The 19,076-nt window shown below is 42.4% G+C and overlaps 1 protein-coding gene across 4 annotated transcripts in view; it reads right to left on the bottom strand.

Moving 5' to 3' along the window:
• The window catches only part of DVL1 (dishevelled segment polarity protein 1), a 174,942-nt gene that overhangs the window by 9,587 nt on the left and 146,279 nt on the right, over nt 1-19,076 (bottom strand). For 3 of the 4 annotated variants that reach the window (XM_033922853.1, XM_033922854.1, XM_033922855.1), the window contains 3 exons: nt 9,377-9,508; nt 6,076-6,243; nt 3,898-4,104 (listed from right to left, as the gene is read on the bottom strand). In XM_033922853.1, the coding sequence (XP_033778744.1) occupies nt 3,898-4,104; nt 6,076-6,243; nt 9,377-9,508 (507 nt within the window). Of the gene's footprint in view, nt 1-1,875; nt 1,911-3,897; nt 4,105-6,075; nt 6,244-9,376; nt 9,509-19,076 lie in introns of those variants that run through there. The other variant, XM_033922856.1, reaches the window with a different exon arrangement.

The raw sequence follows: 19,076 nt of genomic DNA, 5'->3' as shown, positions 1-19,076 counted from the left end.
TTGGACACAACTCTATTCTCTAACGCAACCTGATGGTTGATGGGCAGAAGCCCAATTGTCCTGGATTGCTCTGCTGGGACTGAAAAAAACCCAAATTAGCAGGTAAAACCTAATTTCTCCTTTCTATTAATCCAATAAATTGGGGGCAAGGAAGAATAAAATCTTGATCTAACTCAACATGTCATGAACAGTTACACTACTCTGTAACAAGAAGACAGCACACAAGAGCCTGGGCATGCACAAGTAGACACCCTCATGACCTGGACTGGCACAGGCAGAGAGACATTTTCTGCAACAGTCTGTACCATGTGAAATGTACTTTAACAATTAGATGAATATTAGCACAGTCACGTCATAGTGTTTGCATGAATCATGGAGGCATGCATGCATTTTAAGTGGATGATGCCATATACATGCTGGCACAGAAAGAGAAGGATGAAAACAGAAAGCACTAAAGGTTGGGGGTCAGAGCACAGGAGAGCATGTAGGAGAGAGGAGGGAGGGAACATTTTAATTACTGCTTCTACTAAATAAGCTCTGAAGGTGTGATCAGGATTTCAAACTACAGATAACAGATGGGATGTCACATTACATTGATTCTCCATTCTGATTGGTTACTCTCTCAGCTTTGTGATGTTTTCATAAAGACATTTTGATTGGCTGATCACTTCTCTCTGCTTTAGTACTGATTACACTAGACTCTATTATTTGGAGAGAATGAGCTACCTGACCTCACCCCCCCACCCACTATGAAATATCCCAAACTCTAGAAATTAATTCACCCTAAGAAGCATAAACATTATAAAATGTGCTTTCTAAGCAGTTTAGCAACTGAATTGAGATAAGTAATTCAGATACCCTGGCAGGCTCAAACTATTGAGATTGCACTTGAACAAACACCAAGGCCCGGTTTCTAGAGGAATGACCTGGAATGTAGTTCGGTGTCAGGTCAAAAATGCGCCAGGACAAAGGCACGCCCAGACAATTGAGCGCAGCGCGGAGGCGCGCGCTGCTCAAAATTACTGTTTTTAGGGCTCCGACGGGGGGGGGGGGGCGTGGGGGGGAACCCCCCCACTTTACTTAATAGACATTGCGCCGCGTTGTGGGGGGTTGTAACCCCCCACAATTTACTGAAAACTTAACTTTTTCCCTGTTTTTAGGGAAAAAGTTAAGTTTACAGTAAAATGTGGAGGGTTACAACCCCCCAAACCCCCCATAACGCCGGCACGATGTCTATTAAGTAAAGTGGGTGGGTTCCCCAACAAAACCCGCCATCGGAGCCCCTAAAAACTGTAATTTTCTTCAGCACGCGCCTCCGTCTTGCGCTCAGTTGTCGGCGCGCGCCTTTGTCTTTCGCGCCGTTGTCTATGAACCATGTAGTTCTGCCAGAGCAGCAGGGGTATTGTGCTCCAGGCAGACTGCGGAGAAGATGAAGGAAGGGAGGGAGGGAGCAAGACTGGAGCAGGGCTCTGCTCTAATTCAGCTCTCGCCCGTTTGCCTCCTCCCCTAGCTCCATAGTTCCACTTCCTTTTTCTCTACAAATTAAGCCCTGACGTATACTAGCAATATCTCTCATTTTAAGAAAAGAAAAAAAAAATTAAATGTATAAAAAAGATGAAAACTGTTGAGTCTTTCTGTTCTCTTGATAATTTACACACAGTGGCGCTTTGTGGAATTTTGAATCCAACATAATATTTTTAGAGATGAGGTTGCCCTGGAGCATTTGGGTAAGCTGTAATTTGACTGGTTGTCAGACAATGTGATCTGAATAGACAGACAGAGGGGGGTTCACCACAATCAAGGAAAGGAGTCTAGATGTTCATGCTATGATAATGTTATCATGGAGACATTTCCAGCTTACCAGCGCCCTAGTGTCATCCACCTCCCTTCATTCATCCTTCAGTCTAAGGCTGGCTCAGAACAAAACAAGGGATAACACAGTTACAAGCACGAAACAAGGCAGCCCAATCTCCAGGGGTTGGGAGATGAATCCTTTCTAGTGACCCTGCACTGTCTTACTTAGTAGAGTGAGAAAGGAAAGAACCGGGGGAACTGTGAATGGCCTTGAGGTAATTACAAAGAGAAACAGAGTGGGGCTTCTGGTGATATCATATTAGGCCTCCAAAATCAAAAAGAGTGCTTCATGCGGCCATCTGTTCCCATAATGCAATTCCCATTTCCCCATGTATTACTGTACATAATACCTGGATCCGGATGTGACTGGGCAGGGCAGGTTTCTGATGAAGTTGCAGTTTTCCACTAAGCTCAGGGTCATGCTATTCAAACTCTACAGAAATGGCTCATGCTTATTTTGCTTGCCCAGTGACATTCTTCTAAGAGTCCCTAAATTCACAGCCAAGATCTAATTCCACTCTTCCTCTTTAGTTGTTTGTCAAAATTGAAAAGAAAGAGAAAGGTCACACTTCTACATGAGGGTAAAGCTAAAGGAGTTGACAGGCAAATGGTAAAAGTTATCTAGGTATTATAGGATTATAATGTTCCAGGAAAGAGTATTTTTTACTCTTCACATGGATTACAACTGTCTTCGACTTTCTTTATTAGTACCATAAGAACTTGTGAGAGTTGATGTTAAAAATACAAGGGGTTCTGGGTCTTTTCAGCAGCTGAGTGACTTTTCTATTGCTGTTTTCACTGCAAATAAGGGAGGAGGTAAAATCTCAGCCAATGCAGGACTTTTATAGGGCTTTTCAACAATACCCTATTCAAAATGACTTTACTCAGGTATGGGTCATTTTCAACAGGGTTACTTACAAGATCATGATGGGATTTTCTCTCCAAAGTGCTGAGTCTATTAGTCCAATTTAGTAGACGTTATTGTGCCTCTGGGGAGACTGAACCAACACTTGAGTGTTGTTTCACTTGTTATCAAAAAAGCACATAAGAGTCCCTATATAATTTATTGTCTTGTAAAGATATTCTTGCTTTGGTTATTTTCTCCTCAACATTACAAGGAAATATATAATTAAGTTTCCACAGGAATCTGTGCTGTGCCCAAAACTGCACACCCCCACCCCATGCAAAATCATGACTATAGTGTTTACCATGGAATGCAAGTTGATTCTTCTACTTTCTATGCTCTGCCCCTTCCTGCCCCACCAGCACTATATGTCAGAAGTGTAACTCTACACTATAGTGGTATTATAAACAGTGGCTTATAGCTCAGCATGGGGCAGAGGGTAAAACAGGTAAAAGACATTCTTATCAAAACTAAGTTTGATCCAGGGTCTCATGCTGATTGATCCATGGTCACATTAGACAGGAAAGATCATCATTGTTTTTCTCTAAGGGCAGTGATGCTTCATGGAACTTCCAGCAGCCCCTTATTCATTTTTTTTCTGGGGAAAAAGGGGGGGGGGGGAGTCTCACCTAGAGGAGCAAAGCTAGTGATAGTCTTGGCACCCAAAAGCTCCATAATTGACTATCTAAGAAGGCAACTAATCTGTGTAAAGCAGTAGCGAGCATCCAAACTGCCAATTTCATCTTATCATGGAAAGATATTGTCCCCAAATCAAAACAAGAATGAAGGAATGAGGGTTAGACTATCTGAGGTTTGTTATGGCTAACCTTGGGGAAAACATGTTTCCCCGCAAAAATCAACAGCAGTCTGTTTTTGCCATGCCATAGCCCTGTGTGGATGGAACCAATCTACACACAGAATGCCATCAGTCATATTTTGAGTGAACCTTTGCTAAGATAGATTTAAAGGAACGACATGCACACAGTTCAGAGACACAAAGGAGCAACAAAGCAACTTGGGAAGTCAAGCAAATGGCCAAAAGGATTGTGGAGTTGCAGACATGCATGTATACATCAACCAATTCCACATGCAAATGCTAGCCTGTCGCTTCCACATGCCTGCATGCATTACCTCCTTACCTTCACTGTGCTGGCTACCTGCGCTGCCACTTCCATAGCTGAAACCAGGCTCCTGGTATGCCGGTGGGAAACACGGAGGAGGTAATGGGTATTGGTAAGGGTAGCTTTGTCCAGCTGGCCAGGGTGCGGTTGGGTGTGGGAGAGGGGCAAGGGTGTCCTGATCGGAGGTTCCACTAGAACCATCATTAAGGTTCAATGCAGCCAAGTCTGTGAAGAGAATGAGAATGGATTTCAATGGATTCTGAGCAGATAGTGGCTAAGCTATGCCGACTCACACATATTCATAATAAAGAAAGGGGCACATCCCTAGGTATCAAGGAGCTAATGAAGTTTCTAATCTTTGACTATCTGTATGAGACATCAACAGAGCAAGGATCAGAATGCCAAGTCATAACCATGGCTATAGTTCACTTATGATATTCTAATTAGCAGGATCTTTGTCTTCCTTTAGGATAGATGAAAGAAAAACAAAACTTTTGTGCATCGGGTTGGCAAATGCGCTCGTCACTAAAGCTGTCAAAACAAGTTTAGCGACAATCGCTGACTTTAGTGCATCTGGGCCTGAGATAACACCAACCTTAGATGAGGTCACTTAGGAAGTCAATTTTTTCAGGGTTCTAAAATGGAAATTAATGAACAGGAAAAAGTCAGGTGCCTAGTGTTGATTTTCAACACTAAACATGTAAATTAGTTTCCTATATTTAGGAAAATGAGCCGAAGGCCAAAATTTAGGCACATTTTCAGCTGAACGGAATTCAGGGGTACATAACAGGAAACAAGATATATGCTGACTCCCTGCTCTTCAAAAGCCTCACAGCTGGTAGAAGGGAATTTTCTGGCCCGCTAACTCTTGCGACAAGCAATACACATTCCCTGCAGCATTAATTCCTTACACAATCTGATTCCTACATTTTTCAAACTAACTTGCAAATTGTTGACGTACTGGGTGGACATTGGTTGAAAGCCCCAGTTAGGTGGCTTCTCAAACACCTTTTTCCAAATAAACAGCATTGGGTCTCCATTTTTAGCAACCATTCAGCAGGTAAATAAGGAGCCTTATACACCCTTTTCAATCATACTCCGGGTTCGCAAAATAATGAATGTAAATGATTTTAAAATGTCAGCATTACGATTTTCCCTCCTTTATTTTTACCCAAAGTCAGTCACAAACAGTGGATCCTTCCTCTTTTCCCCTTCCGGAAAAATTTCCCGAATATTCTATCCCAATATTTGAACTGTTTTCTAGGAATTGCAATTGGCAGGTTCATAAAAAGAAATGGTAATTTAGGGAGCATCATAATTTTGTAATGCAACCTGTCTTACTTGGTGGGGTGGGCTGTATTACTTGAAATGATGATTCTCCCTAAATCATTTTTCTAAGTCTCCCACTAATAACATGATCAGTCGCTCATCATTCAATGTATATAAATCTCCCAACTTAGGTGAAACATGGATGCCCAAATAGTGAATGGTATCCCCAGTCACTTTGAAGAGAAAGTCAGCACTTAGTGAGTCTTTGGAATGACCATTTCTTCTAATTGACAGATAAGGTAATTTTATAATGAGTATAAAGCATGCACATACTTTCCTAGTTAGCGTCTGATGGATTTTCAAAGCAGATATATGTGACTACTGTCACTTTAAAAATTTTCCCAGGAAAACTATGTGCTTACATTTTCACCTGTTCTTTGGGCTAATTTACACATCTGAATTTCCAAAAGTATGCAAATATATGCAAATTCCTCTGATGCCCATACATTAAGTTTAAGTTTAAGTTGAGCCATTTTGTAACTGGACATCTGCATAAAACCCTTTGAAAATTATCATTCCTTTGTATAAGCAGGAACACCCCTCCCCCCCCCCCCCCCGCTTTCTTACTGTATGTCTAGACCAGGGGTAGGCAATTCCGGTCCTTGAGAGCCGGAGCCAGGTCAGGTTTTCAGGAGATCCACAATAAATATGCATGAGATAGATTTGCATCTCAAGGAGGCAGTGCATGCAAATCCATCTCATACATATTCATTGTGGATATCCTGAAAACCTGACCTGGCTCCGGTTCTCGAGGACCGGAATTGCCTACCCCTATTTTTTTCGTGGGAGGGTTTTTAAACTAAGTATCTTTCAGTGATGCTTGCCAATAAAATAACAGCCGAGGCTTCCCAGAAAGCAGAGACTCACTGCTGCAAAGGTCCCCGAACACATAATAGCACTGTTCCGAGAAAGTGATCTTGTTGACCGTGTGCCTCAGGTAGCCATGTTTTAACATACTGCTGGCATATTTTCGTGCCTCTCGCCGGTCACGGAATCCTTCCACATGTGTGTAGAGCCAGTCTACAACATCTGCACCTGTGAAGAGAGATCAAAAATTGCCAGATGTTTCAGTGTAATGTTCAAGACTGGACAGCTTCTTCCTCTCAGCATTACCCACTAATGGGGATCTAGGAGAACCTTTACTTTAAGCATGCTGAGGCCAAGAAGACCAGCCAAAAAGAACTGGCGAGGGAGAGACTATTTTCACCCTGCAATTCTTTATTGGCATAAGCAAAACTCTCCATTATAAGCCTCAGCACAGAACTCACAACCAAAGGTTTCACCGTGCCACTTGCCCAATGCAAGTTACATAAGAAGCTGACATCAGAGGCAGTAAGTAACAATTTGCTACAAAACACCAATACGTAATGACTATAATTTTATAAAAGAGTGCCTATATGAACTATTCAAAAAAAGCACCTTTTTGAAATAAAAGGAATGGAGGCACTTATGTGCTTTTATGAAATGGGCTTTCAGAACTGTCCCTAATACATAGTGCACAAATTTACACATGGTCAGAAGATGTAAATGTAGGTGTGCACTACAGTGTTTCCCCGGTCGTTCGCGGTCGGCGGTTCGTGGTCCCGGTCATTCACAGTATTTTCCGACTGCGAACCGCCAACAAGGAGAGGGCAGCGGGAGAGGCAGGAGAGAGCAGCCGGAGCGCCGGCGAGTGCAGGAAATCACTTGCTGTACGCTCCGACCGCCTCTTCCTACACTAAGTCGGGCCTTATCCAATCAGTAGCTGCTTTGACACGCAGCTTCTGATTGGTAAGGCCCGACTTAGTGCAGGAAGAGGCGGTCGGAGCGTACAGCGAGTGATTTAACTGCACTCGCCTGTGCTCCGGCTGCTCTCTCCTGCCTCTCCCGCTGCCCTCTTCAGTCTCCCCCATGAAAAACCGTATTTGTGGTTTTTCAAGATTCGCAGGAACCCCCGCGAATATCGGGGGGAGTACTGTATATTCTATACATGTAAAGGGGCATAGATTTGATATACAGTAAAACCTTGGATTGCAAGTAACTTGGTTTGCAAACTACAAACATAATAACAGCATGGAATGCTTAAAAAAAATGACAGCATCAAATAAAACCAATACTTACACCTTAAGGATTGAATCTGTGACGCCAAATAAAAGGACATCCAATGATCTCAGTATATGCAGATCATGTATTCATTCACATAAATAAAGAATCTGATGACAGATAAGGGACATTAACACCCATCTAGTATCCGCTCAGTTTCATTTCTGGTGCACCACATACTTCAGCTGATTTTTTTTTAAACTTACCCCTCACTTTTTCATAACTAGTGTACTTCTGTGCTTACCACAGGAAGGGGCAGTGGAACACCTTTTTGGATGGAAGGGGCCCAAAGAAACCAATTTCTAGCTCCACCCCAGATCTCTCTGTTTGCTGATCTTGTGTTGGGCAAAATATTGGTCACACTGTGGCCTACCCCATTCTGCTGCCTAAGACCACAGGCCTTCTAGAATTCTCTTACTGAGTTCTGTTTCCAACTAGGGGGCAGATTGCTCTATATATGAAGGGGGGGGGGGGAGATCAAGGTGGGTCAGTCAGGCTAACCATGTGGTGCTCTGGAGGCTGTATAGCAGCACCTCCTGCTTTTCCTTTTTTTGTCCCAAGCACCTGTTGCACAGAAAAGAGTGTTCTGCTTCATTGCAGGGCCTCGTCTCTGTCCTTCTGATGCTCACTTAGCTCGACTGCTGCAGCTGTACTGCCCTTTTTAATCCTCTGAGTGCTTCAGGAGGGAGTAGAAAGACCATTAGACAGGAGAGAAAGAGAAGAGAGGGGACACTGCTGGATAGGGGGAAAGAAACAAAGAGAAACGACTGTTGGGCATTAGGAGAGAATGAGAGAGGATGCTGGACTCCACCACCAGCTCTAATGGACCACAGGAGGCCTAGTCATTTTTATTTTTGGTCAAACCCAAGCTTCCTCCCATGTCTTTCTTATCAAGCTTTGCAATAATCCAAGCAGCTTCTAAACTAAACCAAACCTTAAGTTTATATACCGCATCATCTCCACGGATGTGGAGCTCGGCACGGTTTACAAGAACTTAAAATATAGGAAGAGAAGGGAAAAAAAAGGTTTACATGAACTTATATATAGAAGAGAAGAGTAAGGGGGGGATAGAATTACATTTTAGTGAAAAGCCAGGTTTTCAGTTGCTTACGGAATAATTGGAGGGAGCCCAGGTTCCGCAGCGGGGTAGTAAGGTCGTTCCAAAGACCTGTGATTCTGAAGAGAAGGGATTTTCCCAGTTTGCCTGCATAGCGAATACCGTGTAGAGAGGGGAAGGATAGTTTATACCAGTGGTTCTCAAACCTGTCCTGGGGAACCCCCAGCCAGTCAGGTTTTCAAGATATCCCTAATGAATATGCATGAGAGAGATTTGCATACCTGTCACTTCCATTATATGCAAATCTCTCTCATGCATATTCATTAGGGATATCTTGAAAACCTGACAGGCTGGGGACAGGTTTGGGAACCACTGGTTTATACCTTTGGGCGGGTCTGGTAGAGTCAGGACTCGAGGAGCTATAAGATAGTGGGATTAAGGGAGGAAGGTATGCCGTGAATGATCTTAAAAGCCAGGCAGGAACATTTGAAATGGATTCTGGAAATCACTGGGAGCCAGTGAAGTTTGGCTAGGAGTGGGGAGACTATCATAAAAACCATATGGCCATCCCATGCTCATTGATATTAGGGTGATAGCATTAGTCACGGCTACCCTTATGATCTTCACCATCAGAAATTCAATACAGTGCACAAATTGAGTTGGAGGTTTCTGTTCCCTTCACAGTGGACAAGCATCCATTGCGGAAAATATACACATTGATGTTAACAATTTTGATTTGAAAAATTCTAAAGGCATATCTTTTTACAAAATATCTTGGCTAATTTTAAAACTTTAGTAGTTTTGTATATTCTCTGTTGAATATATGAATGATCTTAATGTAATCTGCATTGAACCTTACAGTATATGTGACTATAAGATTGTTTTATATTTGCAATTGTTACTTCCAGTTTTAGCAGAAAAAGCAAAGGAGGGCACTGTATGATGATTTGAAATACTCCTGCATTCAACAGGGACACTTGGAGGGAAACACAGACAAAATAAATCTTGACGTCTGAAAAAGCTGCTCACCTATAACTGCATTGGAGATGGTAATTTTCAGCCACATTCTGTCACGAATTTCCAGGCCAGAGTCCGCTAACTGCATCACTTTGACAATGGTTGCCATGTCACTTTTCACTGTGAGGTGGCACTCTTCCATTTCTGAAATGAAGACATGTTAACATGCATCTTGGACATGAAGGAATGAAATCTTACAACCTTCTTTCTCATCTCACCTTACTAAATTTAAAGCTCAAGAAAATTGTTTGAATAATGTGAACTACCAATATGCCTGATCGACATTACAAAATCTTCAGGGACCCCCTAAGGATACCACAGCAAACCCAGGTTCTCACAGCTACAAACCAGTCTGGCTTTCAGGTCACCTAATATTGAACATCTATTTAATTTAAATATTTAGTTTTCCTGAGAATCAGAGCCATTTCCAGCACTCCAGGACCAGAGTTCATCACTCATGATCTGTTGGATGCAAACTGGCAGCAGCCTGCACCAGTTATTGCTAAATTGCAACTGGAAAGAACAGAGTACCGGCTCGGGAAAAGTTAATAAAATTCAATATTTAGGAATAAGATTCTGATGCTTTAAATGTACTTTTCTTGTGTTTTGATGGCCCCTCTTTTGGTTTGTGAAAGGTAGATGTCTGCTGCTGCTCTCATTTTCAGATCCTGTTCCTCTAACAGCCATCGGCTTTTGACAAAAGAGGCCAGGAAGCCCTCTTGCAAAGGCAACACTCAGTCATGGAGAGAGAGAACTAAGCTGAAGGACTTAAATCACCCTCTAGCTAACTTACACTCAGTTTCTTTAGAGTTGCAAGCACGATTTAGGAAAAGGTTCTCAGCTCTCAATAGGGGGAGAACTCTTTGTAGGAATTCTCTCTCTCCTACTTGCCACCTCTACTAGTCAGCACATATTCTGCTAAGGCAGAACTGGACTAGAAAGAAAGAGGTGGAGAAAACAATTAAATAGAAAGGAGGATTTCACTATCATGACATGAAAACCTCAGCTGGACATATCTAGACACTATTCTGATGCTTAGAGTCAATGATCCTGTATGCTGGGCATCCACACAATGTACCCCTTGCATGCACTGGTAGATTTACATATGGAGCATCATTTGAATTTACTGTCAGTTAGTTCTGTTAGTAGCAGAAAGCAACCCATTCTTAGAAAGTGAGCAATTTTAAACATGTGGGGAGCAATAAACTTGCCATATCTGATCTCCTCTTGGCACATTTCTGCTGTCTCTGAAAACAGTTGACAAATACCCTTAGAATCCAAGAGAATAAATTGTGAGAGGCAGTTGTCCTGGGATATCAGTAAATTGTCCTACTGGAGAGACAGAAGCAGTGAAAAACTATATTTTAGTAAAAACTAAAAGCCCTGTAACTATGCCAGCTATTTCAGGATATTGACCTAACTCTACAGGGACATGGTTGCATAGAAGTAGAGGGGAGGGGGTATGAAAGGTCACAGTAGTCCTCTATATTCAGGTTTGAGAGTCATACTGAATGATAAGCAGAGTTGGCTTAAGGGATGAGCAAGAGAGGCATTGGTTTGGGGTGTCCCAGCTGAAAGGCCTTGGAGGCCCATCTCATGGTTCCAAGTCTTTTAGGAGTGGTACTTTCTTTATTCTTGCTGTGCTTTCCTTCTGCTGCTGCTGGCACCACGGGAGAGTTTAGAACATGTGAGAACAGGCACTTCTGTTTCTTGCGAAAACAGAGAAGTACTTGTTATCATTCATTTTAAACATTCCTGTGCTGCCAGCCGCAGCAGGAAGGCACAGTGAGAGTAAAAAAGAGGAGGCTCCAGATGGTGAAGGAAGGTAAGGAACTTAAGGATTGCCATCAATCCCAGTATTCTGTTTCCAATAGTGGCCAACCCAGGTCCCAAGTACCTAGCTAGATTCCAAATAGTAAAACAGATTTTATGCTGCTTATCCTAGGAATAAGAAGTGGATCACCTCAAGCCATCTCAATAATGGGCCTATGGATTCTTTTAGAAATTATCCAAATCATTTTAAAACTCTGCTAAGCTAACTGATTTCACCACATTCCAGAGTTTAATGACACATTGTGTAAAGAAATATTTTCTCCAGTTTGTTTTAAATCTACTACTTAGTAGATTCATCGCATGCCCCCTAGTCCTAGTATTTTTGGAAAGAGTAAACAAGCGATTCACATCTACCTTTTCCATTCCATTCAGTATTGTATAGACCTCTATCATATCACCCCTGAGCCATCTCTTCTCCGGAATAAAGAGCCTTAGCCGTTTTAGCCTTTCTTCATAGGGAAGTCTTCCTAGCCCTTTATTTAATTTATTTTTTATTAAATTTTTATAAGATTTACAAGATAACTCTTACTTCAGAAACACAGAAGAAAATAGCTTAACCTAGATTTAAAGAAAATAGGCAACAATATCTCTTCCTTAGACCACAACAAACTCAGAGAGCAGATCCAGAAATAATGAAGAGAAACATATTATAACAAAAAGAAAAGGAATTGGCTTAAAAGACAGTTCCTGCTATTTAAAATGCTGTTTTTTTTAATAGCTAAGCATTTCCCGCCGACAATTTCTACAAATTCAGGAAAGCTCGCAACTGCTCGGATAGAAAAAATACATATTTAACTCCAAGGTATTTGACCATACACTTTTTAGATGGATAAGCCAAAAGAAAAGTTACACCCAAAGTTACTGTTTCAATTCTCATGGCCAAAAATATTTTCTTCGCTCCCGCATTTGCCTGGTAATACCCGGATAGATCCAAACTTTTTTCCTAAAGAATAGAACTTGCGAATTATGAAAATACAGTCCAAAGAATGCATTCACATCTTGCTCAAACATGAATGAAACCAATAAAGTTACTCTCTCAGAAGTATCAGATATCATAGTTTGAAGCAAGTCCTTAAGATTCAAAGGCTCTCCTGCAATTAAATCTCTAACTCTTTCCTCTGGAGTGGCTCCTATTTCCTTCTTAGGAGGTATATAATATATACAATTAACAGGAGGAATATTTTCAGGTAAATATTTCAGTACATCAATCCTAGGAGTCACTCCTGGGGACTTTGGGAAATTTAGGAGACGCACATTGAGCCTAGGGTTATAGCTCTCTAACTGTTCTATTTTTCTTTTAAGCAAAACTTAGACCTTAATTATTCCAGAGGATAAAGATTGAAGATCTTCCACTTTCTCTTTGACTTCTTCAAGCTCTAAAGTAAATTGTTCTTTAGTACCTTTGAGTTTTTCACCCAAGGTATTCACTGCACTCAGAGTGTCATGATTTCCTGGGAAGACTTGTCAACGGAAGAGTTGAGCTTCAAGGGAGCTTTCCAAATGCTCTCTAACGTTGCCACCACTGATTTTTATATTGGGAAGAAGCTCCCAAGCTCACTTCCAAATCCCGTTGCTCCTCGATTACTCTCGCTGCTTCTGCCCCTGCAGTTGGGGGTTTCCCTTGTGAGAGAAACATCGCATGGCTCCACCAACCAAGTCGCAGCAAACTCCAGATGTGATGGTCAGGAACAGCCTCCGGAGGGGAGAGTGAAACCTCCCAGTCTGTTTCCCACTGAAAACACGCCGGATTCTCCTCCGGAATCAAATTGGGAACGCCTAGGTACGGCGGAAAACTCTAAAATGGACTGTTGTGCAGGGGTTGATGTCCCAACCGCAGGAGATTCAGTTCAGACCGTCACCTTGCACTTTGAAAGAGGCATATTCGCAGTTTAAATGTAACTTCAAGCTCCTCTAATGATCTCTCTCAGAGATGCCGACCCAGAGCTGCTGCCATCTTGGATCCCGCCTTCCTATCCCTTTTATCATTTTTGTCCCCCTTCTCTGTACCTTTTCTAATTCCGCTATACCTTTTTTGAAATACAGCAACCAGAATTGCATACAGTATTTGATATGCAGCTGTACAATAGAACGATATAAGGGAATTATAACATTTTCATCTTTGTTTTCCATTCCTTTCCTGATAATTTCTAACATAGTCCTTGCTTTTTAGCTGCTGCCGTACATTGAGCTGAGAGTTTCAATATATCCTCAATGATAACACCTAGATCCTTTTCCTGGGCAGTGACACCTAACATGGAACCCTGCACCACGAAGCCATAGTTTGGGTTTCTCTTTCCCACAAGCATCTTTTTGCACTTTCTCACATTAAACATCATATGCCATTCTGTTGTCCAATCTCACAAGGTCCTCTTGCAATTTTTCATAATCCTTTTTCAATACTTTGTGACATCAGCAAATTTAATTATCTCACTAGTTATTCTCATCTCTAGATCATTGATAAATATGTAAAAAAAACAGCGGTCCCAGCACCGACCCCTGGAGAACCCCACTATTTACCAAGTTTCGAGTTTATTAGGTTTTTATATACTGCCATCAAAGTTATCTAAGTGGTTTTACAATCAGGTACTCAAACATTTTCCCTAGCTGTCCCGGTGGGCTCACAATCTATCTATGGAGGACTAAGTGACTTGCCCAGGGTCACAAGGAGCAGCGTAGGGTTTGAACCCACAGCCCTAGGGTGCTGAGGCTGTAGCTTCAACTACTGCGCCACACACTTCATTGAGAATATGACCATTTAAACCTACTCTATTTTTTGTTTTGTTTTTTATCTTTCAACCAGTTCTTAATCCACAATAGGAAGGTAGAAAGGAATTGTAACTGATACTGAAAAGAGGCCAGCACAAGGGGTTAATGGGGATACAGAGGTTTGGGATAGGAGGCAGCAACTGATGCTGGGACTGGAAAGGAAGGACTGATGCAGGAGGGCTGAGATAAGGGAGTAGGGGCTTATGCTAGAGGGGACTGGTGCTGAAGCTGGAGAGTTGTAAGTTGGGAGAAAGGGGTTGAGGCTTATGCTGGGAGAAAGAAGAGAATGTACTATGATGGGGGAGAAGGATATGCAGAGGAAAATGCTAGGGAAGAAGATATATACAAGTAGATGTGGAAGAAAGGTCAGGGGTAATGGATACTTAGGAAAGGGGAGAAAGAGGCAGGAGGGCAGCTACTAAGGACATAGGTATGCAGAAGAGCAGATACTGAGGACAAGGGGATGCAGGAGAGCAGGGACTCAGACTTAAGCAGAGACTCTAGGACTGTGTGGGAAATCAGAAGGCAGACTCTATGAGTGACAAGATACTGCAGTATAAGTGGGGACTCAAACTACAAAAAATGGAAAAGAAGAGTCAGTGACTGGGTGGAGGGATGGCGGGGACTAAGAAATTGAACTGAGTCAGGGAGGTCAATAGGGACTGAGAGGAAGATTCTCAAAATCTAAATTGGTCGTTAAAACCGGTTCCAGCTGGTTTAGCGTTCATGTATTTTAGTGGCAGATTATCAAAACGGCTTACTGTGTTCTTTTCCAAGCTTCCTAGCAGTCTCTGACTCTGCCATGCAAATGTATTTCAACGAGGTCATTAATAGTGAAACGAGCAATCCAAGCGATTCTTTATTATTGCCAGGTGATTCCCTAACTTCACTGTCCTATATTTATGGGCAAAATTTTCTGGCAGGTCTGAACTGCCGTAGCCTTACTTTCTGGTTATTGCCTGAGCGCTGATTGGCTCAGGAATTGACAGGAAAGTAAGGCTTGACAGCTCAGACATGCCAGAAAATCTTGCCGCGGCCAAGCAACACCACTCCTTAAACAACCTGGGCCAATCAGAGCCTTAGGCCCCTCCCTGGTGCATCCGGGGAGGTGCCTAAGGCTCTGATTAGCCCAGACACCTAAGGCTCCTCCCATAGGAGGGGTCTTAAGCAACCTGGGCCAATCAGAGTCTTAGGCCCCTCTCTGGCATATCCCAGGATGCACTGGGAAGGGGTAGGCCCACCATTTTTAAGAGGCGGACCTGCTGGCCGGAGGGAATAGACATCCCTCCGGTTGGCCTTCGTAAACAAGGTAAAGTGGGGCAGAGGGCTGCTGCTTGGCAGCAGGAGTGGGCATCGCTCCCGCTGTCAGGGGGTTCTGTTTCTTGGCGGCAGAAGGCAGTGGGCATCCCTCCTGATACTGGGGGGAAGGGAGTTGCTTGACATCGGCGGCGGGAAGGAGTGGGCATACCTCTTGTCGATCTTTGATTTTTTTTTTTTTTTTTTTAATTTGTGGGTTTATTCTGGACATGTACCAGTGATCGGTACATGCAAATTTAACGACTTTCCATGAACCTCTTTTGCATGCACAGTTTTTTAAGAATGGCTCACCTTTTTGAAATCGTTACAGTAGAGGCCACAATAGCGGCCCATCGGATTTTACCACCATTTGAGAATCTTCCCCTGAGTGACTGGGGGAAGGCTCTGAAACAGAGTGAAGATTACTGGGAAGGGGAGACAGTGTAAAGTACTTAGAGAGGCTGTGATGCAGTTGAAAATATCAGAGAGCTATAGAGAAGGTAAGAAGCAAATGGGATAGGCCTTTGAAAGAGAGAGAAGACGATAAGATTAAAGGAGAAATGGCAGTCAGGATAAGGGATCAAAGAGAGAATAGGTCACAGGGAAGGAGCTTGGGCTGGTGAGAGGCACATGAAGGTAGATGAGGCTGGGCTGGAGTATAGATATGAGGGATTACAAAGTGGGTGAAAGACAGGGGAATAAGGAGGCTACTGAAGGAATGAGACAGAAGGGGAGAATAAGACGACTAGGGAAACAAGAGTAGGAAATGGATAGAAAGTTAGTAAATGGTAAAAAGAGTGAAAGTGAAGGGGGGAAGAAAGTGGAATTAAATTTAACAACAGGTAGTTAAAAAGGTAGATAAGAAAAATGGAGAAAAAAAAGATGAAACAGAAGACTCAACATTAGAGACAGATATTAGGAAAGGAAAAAAAGAAAACAGGATCCTGGAAGAGGACTTAGGAAAAATTTAGAAAAGGAAATAATAGAGAGAGCAGAACTGACAAGAAGTGGGAAAAATAAAATAATCAGACAAAAAAGATACCTTCCTGGGGCCATTCTCATGGTACGAGCCCTAACATCTGCACAGTTCATACTGGAAGACTGGCACTATGATTGGAGAGTGTGGGGGGGGGGGAAGGGTGCAAAATTAAAACCTGGCCCAGGATGCCACAACCCTTTGAGCCAATCCTGGCTAAAAGATTTTTACCAATTCCTTTCTTTTTAAGCTCAGAAATTTCATCCTGTTTATTTGGCCCAGGATTGAAAGAATCGAGCTGAGAATTAAACCCAGGTCCTGCCAGCCTGCCATTAAGTCACAAGGCCAGTTCATATGTTTATGTATGTATTTTTAACTAGATCTAAAGTGAGAAGAAAGGATTATTACATATAAATAGACTGTGATATTATCAATGCATCTTTGTGACTTTCAAAACCACTTCTTGACAATCTGGCAGATTGAAATGTTTGGCTAAAACAATGAACAATGATCCGAGCTGAGTGACAACAGGTGTACCGCATTCTCAGTAGTGGCACAGAGATGTTGATGTGGGTACGCCAAATAATGTGGCAAGGTGACGATGGCTATGCTTATAAGCCGTCACAAATCTACTACAAAGGTGTCTGCTGACCTAATATTTTTGATGTCCTGCGAGAAGCTGAGGGATGCTTCTGTCATGACACATCACAAGAAGGGAGACCTAATAAGCTCCAGTAGCTAAAGGATCACAAGCTATAGAAGGGACAAAGGACAAACCCAGATTGCATTCACTCAGGAAAGCAACAAGACTCCAGACGCAGGGGCAGCACTGCCGGCTGCCATCAGATCTTCAGTCTAAATACTGCGAAAGTACAACTCAGCTGCTGTTCAGCTCATACAAGTTTCTATACAGTACCTTATGACTTCAAAGTTGCTCTTGCAAGATTCTGGCACTCTAAAAAAAGTACACTTAGTGGGGGGGGGGGGGGAAAGCATCAAGTTAAACTACTGAACTGAACATATCTGCTCTCCCACCACCTCTACAAGCAGTGTTCTAATGTTTCATTATTCTCGGGGGATACTAGATACACATTGGTATACTTAAATAGTAAGATTTGAATATTTGTACACAGGGGAAATTAGCTTGGCTATACTGGCACATATACCATCTTGTAAAACAATAGATCCATTTGAGGCTGGTAGATAATTAATTATTCTAATTTGGATGACACTGTACTGATATATTTGAAATTAGAAAAGTGTCAGAGATGACGACAAAAGAACCTCAGCTGAAGAAAAGAACCTGGATAATATCAAGGTCTGAGAGCCAGGGATGTGCAAAATTCCAGACTGGATCAAGTACCTAATAGACAAAAATATCTGGTTATCCGGTTGGCGAGAAAAGCTGAAAATTATATTCCTGGGATCCTAAGGAACAAAGATCTTATTTATGTGATAATCTGGCCAGGGCAGAGAGGAAAAAATTACCCAGTTCATGAAACATGGGTGGGGCATCATTAATGCAGAAGAGGCAGTGACTGGACAAGTGACAAAAAACTAAAATCAAACGGTGAAACCCATGAGGACTGAGAAACTTCCTGCTTAGCACCAGCGTGAGTCATGGGTGCCTCATTCTTAAGCAGAACACAGCTCTCAAGTAGACAAGTAATGTAGGATACAGCAAAAGAAGCATCAACTCAAAATCTACTATATACAGATATGAGAGGCTTGGGTCTTGCAAAACACAGGAGACTGGAGAAAACTGTGCCTTGCATGGACAGGGCTGAATAACTTTGATGAGGATAACACGAAGACAACATGTTCAACAACCATGGAAACACACAGCTAATACAATCTGGTCTTAAAGAGTCTGATTTAACAGTTTTCTTTCAAACCTGGAGGCCCCTGCTCATGAATTCAAAACCCTGTGTGTGAAAAATATAGGCATTGGTTCTTTTTTGGACAGAATGCCTTGAGAGAGTCATCAATCAGCTCTAGTTTGAGCCATGCTTCTGATGTCAGGGAACACCTCTCTTTATCAAATCCCAGGGAAGACTGGACTCAGTCTCTCTGTTTACATTACTCTGGGTTTGCTTATATGAAACTAAGATATGGAGAGACATTGTATAATGATGCATTAAATCAGCTCCTGACACAGGCTTCCACATACCTAGTGCAGTTTCCATTCTCCCTCACCAAGATCAGCCCCCATCATCTACTAAGACCATCAATTATAGCTCCAGAATTCACTTATGTTCAGATATGGCATTCCTTATTCATTTTGGGGCATAAGGAGAAATTAGGTTCTTACCTGCTAATTTACTTTTAGCCTCTCCAGACCAGCATAGGACCCCACCCTGTCTATTGTCGTGTTTCTTGCGTGCAGATTTTCATTTTTTGGTTGGTTTCTAGTATTTTTCTAGGGCCGGGGAGATTAAGAACAGCAGCTGTGGCTTGGCTGGTGTAGCTGGCAAGCTGTAGGGACCTTTGCTTTTTGCATTTGTTCCTTTGCATTTTCCAACAGCGTTCCTGTTTTTATTTGTTGATACTCCTGTTCGGAGTCCTGTTTGTTTTCTGTATATAGTTCTTAGTTTTGCTTGGCTATTCGGCAGACTGAGGTAATTAGAGAGGGGTCACATATGTACCCAAAGTTTTGTCTCAGTCTCCACCTGCTGGTCATGACGAGATATATACCCGCTTGTAAGATTAACCAATGCTGGTCTGGAGAGTTCCTAAAGAATAGTATCATAAAGCTCCTCATTATCTGCCTAAAAACTCACAGAACACACTGGGATTTGCAACAGATTGTGTGAAGAGATCTGGAAGGGATGCGAGGCCAAA

The sequence above is a fragment of the Geotrypetes seraphini genome, chromosome 15 (assembly GCF_902459505.1).
Source record: "Geotrypetes seraphini chromosome 15, aGeoSer1.1, whole genome shotgun sequence".
NCBI classification, from domain to species: domain Eukaryota; kingdom Metazoa; phylum Chordata; class Amphibia; order Gymnophiona; family Dermophiidae; genus Geotrypetes; species Geotrypetes seraphini.
This window is presented reverse-complemented; position numbering and strand designations above follow the sequence as displayed.